The 3507-nt window shown below is 37.1% G+C and overlaps 1 protein-coding gene across 1 annotated transcript; it reads right to left on the bottom strand.

Moving 5' to 3' along the window:
• Positions 1 to 647: 647 nt before the first annotated feature.
• On the bottom strand, positions 648 to 1124 carry LOC137776221 (small ribosomal subunit protein uS13-like). The gene has a single exon (XM_068562460.1). It carries the CDS (start codon positions 1122 to 1124, stop codon positions 648 to 650), a length of 477 nt encoding a protein of 158 aa, XP_068418561.1.
• Positions 1125 to 3507: the final 2383 nt, after the last annotated feature.

The following is a 3507-nucleotide window of genomic DNA, read 5'->3' as shown; positions in this document are numbered from 1 at the left end:
TATATTGTTTTCCATAGTAGCTATACCATTTTACATTCTCACCAACAGTGCATAAAGGTTCCAGTTTCTCCACGTCCTTGCCAACACTGGTTATTTTCTTTCTTTTTTTTTTTTCTTTTAAAATAGTAACCATCCTAATGGGTATGAAGTGATATCTCGTGATTTTTTTTAAAAAGTAATTAATTTATTTTTGGCTGCATTGGGTTTTCGTTGCTGTGCATGGGCTTTTCTGTAGTTGCGGCGCACAGGCTTCTCATTGCGGTGAGAAGCACAGGCTTCTCTTTGTTGTGGAGCATGGGCTCTAGGTGCGTGGGCTTCAGTAGTTGTGGCTCGTGGGCTCTAGAGCACAGGCTCAGTAGTTGTGGTGCACGGGCTTAGTTGCTCTTCAGCATGTGGGATCTAACCGGACCAGGGCTCAAACCCGTGTCCCCTGCATTGACAGGCGGATTCTTAACCACTGCGCCACCAGGGAAGTCCCCTCTCATTGTGATTTTGATTTGCATTTCCCTATGATTAGTGATGCTGAGCATAATTCTATATGCTTATTGGCTATTTGTTTATTTTCTTCAGAGACATGTCTTTTCAAGTTCTTTGTCCATTTGAAAAAAATTATATAAACTATTTATTAACAGACAATGCCCACAAATTTATTTCTTCTTGGACACATGCATGGTGCAACCATGGTGGCCTGTGGTCTTGGTGTGTTGGCCTCGGACACAAAGTCCCCAGAAGTGGCACAGCCCTCTGTGGGCCCAAATCTTCTTCATTTGTTCCAGGTTTTCATGAAATTTGTTGTCCAGACCATTGGCCAAGACTTGGCTGTGTTTTCCATCCTTCACATTGAAGAACCAGTCTGGGATCATGTACTGGTGTGGATTCTGCATAGTGGTGATCACACCTTCTACGTCTTCCTCAGTGAGCTCTCCTGTCCTCTTGGGGAGGTCGATGTCTGCTTTCCTCAACATCACATGAGCAAATCTTTGCCCCACACCCTTAATTGCTGTAATGGCTAAAGCAGTATTATGCTGCTCATCAGTATTGTTGTTGAGTACTTGCAAAATGTGCTGGAACTTCTCAGGGACTACTAGAGACGTGGCAGCAGCCCCAGTAGCCCTTTTGTCCATTTATAAAATTGGGTTGTTTTTTGTTGTTGAGTTTTAAAAGTTCTCTCTGTATTTGGGTTATTAACCCCGCATGATACATATGATTGCAAATTTTTTCCCATTCTACAGGTTGCCTTTTCACTCTGTTGGTTGTGTCCTTCACATGGAAGTTTTTAATTGTGATGTAGTTCAGTTTAGCTATTTTTACTTTTGTTGCATGTGCTTTTGGTGTCATATCCAAGAAATCATTGCCAAATTCATTGTAATTAAGTTTTTCCACTATGTTTTCTCTTAAGAGTTTTATTGTTGAAGTCTTAAGTTTAGGTCTTTGATCCATTTTGAATTAATTTTTCATATGATGTAAGGTAAGGCTTTAACTTTATTCTTTTGCATATGTCTATCCAGTTTTCCTAGCACCATTTGTTGAAGAGACTGTCCTTTTCCCATTGAATGGTTTTGGCATCCTTGTCAAAAATAAGTTTACCATATACTCAAACATTTATTTCTGGCCTCTCCATTCAATTCCACTGGTCTGTATATCTGTTTTCATGCCAGTAACACACTGTTTTGATTACCATAGCTTTGTAACAAGTTTTGAAGTCAGAAAGTGTGCGTCATTAACTTCATTCTTCTTTTTATAGATTGTTTTGGCTATTTGGGGTCCTTTGAAATTCCATATTAATTTTAGAATGTATTTTTCCATTCTAAAAATTTACATTAAATCTGTAGATCATTCTGGTTTGTATTGACACCTTAATAGTATTAAATCTTCCAATCTATGAGCACAGGATGTCTTTCCAATTATTTGTGTCTTCTTCAATTTCTTTTAGCAGTGTATTTTTGTTTGTTTTTAACATCTTTATTGGAGTATAATTGCTTTACAATGGTGTGTTAGTTTCTGCTTTATAACAAAGTGAACCAGCTATACATATACATATATCCCTGTATCTCCTCCCTCTTGCGTCTCCCTCCCACCCTCCCTCAGCAGTGTTTGGAAGTTTTCAGTGTATAAGTCTTTCACCTCCTTGGTTAAGTTTTTTCCCAAGTGTTTTATTTTTTAAATGCTATTATAAATGGAATTAAAATTTTTTTTCCTTTTCAGATTGTTTATATTTAGTGTATGTAAATGTAACCGATTTTTACATTTTGATTTTATATCCTGCAATTGCAGAATTTGTTTATTTCTAACAGTTTTTTAATGCAGTCATTAGGGCTTTCTACATATAAGATCATGTTGCAACTAGAGACATTTTACATCTTCTTTCTGATTTGGACGTCCTTTGTTTCTTTTTCTTGCCTACTTATTCTGGCTAGGACTTCTAATACTGTGTTGTATAGAAATGGCAAAAGCAGGCATGGCATCCCTGTCTTGTTCCTGATCTTAGAGGAAAAGCTTTCAGTCTTTCACCATTGAATATGATGTTAGCTGTGGATACTACTCATTTTTTCACTCAGGGTTATGTTCAAAGAGAGTCTGCTCTGATGAAAAATAGTCTTATCTCTTGATGCAGTTACGAGGAATACTGTGATTTGCCAAGTTAAATTTTATATTTTCTTCAATTTGATCTACTCATTTAATAGTTAAGGAAAGGCCCTGGGGGTAGGCGTGGCCACTTGATATTTAATGACAATGATGACAATGAGAAGTGGCCGGAGTCTCTTAGCTCTTGAGACAGTCCTATTTCAATGACTCCTGAGTGCTTCTTCAGTTGTAAGAGTTGCAATTGCCAGTTGAATTTTGTTGTAAGCAGCTCTTACCCTAGATCAATTAGACTCAGCTCTCCCCTCACCTCCTGCAATGAATTCCCTTTTCTCTTTCGATCCAAATACTGTGATGCCTACTCTATGTTACTATCTCCTCTGTAAAGACTTTTCTGCCTCAGAATTCCAATGGGCATATTTTCTAGAGCTAAAATTGTGCTGAATCACAAAGGTTCTCAACTGCACAGGCAATGTTATTTGTAGTTTCAAGAAATACATTTCTCACGTGTCTGTGACCCTATTTTCCAAATGGATAAAGTGCTGCTGTAATGAATGAAATATAAATTCACTAATTGCGGGTCCTCTGAAGCCAAAACATTGGGTATCATATTTTAATTGTAACTTTAAAGCAGGTGGGTTAGAAATCTGAGTTAAGCACGAAAAAACTCAAGAGAACACTATATCCAATTAATTTGAATTGGTATTTCCATATTTCATTTCATTCTTGAGTAATGGTTTTGACAACATGCTGGTAAGAGTATTTTCTTAATATTCATAAATATGGAGATATGTATCTCCTTGTTGGCAAGAGTATTTTCTTAATACTCTTGCTTATATCTATGGATATAGCTATAGATATAGATATATGGCTATAGTAGAAGTTATCAGCTGTCTCAGTGAACATGCTAAGTGACACTTTGTC

This window comes from Eschrichtius robustus, chromosome 14 (assembly GCF_028021215.1).
Source record: "Eschrichtius robustus isolate mEscRob2 chromosome 14, mEscRob2.pri, whole genome shotgun sequence".
In the NCBI taxonomy this organism is placed as follows: Eukaryota; Metazoa; Chordata; class Mammalia; order Artiodactyla; family Eschrichtiidae; genus Eschrichtius; species Eschrichtius robustus.
This window is presented reverse-complemented; position numbering and strand designations above follow the sequence as displayed.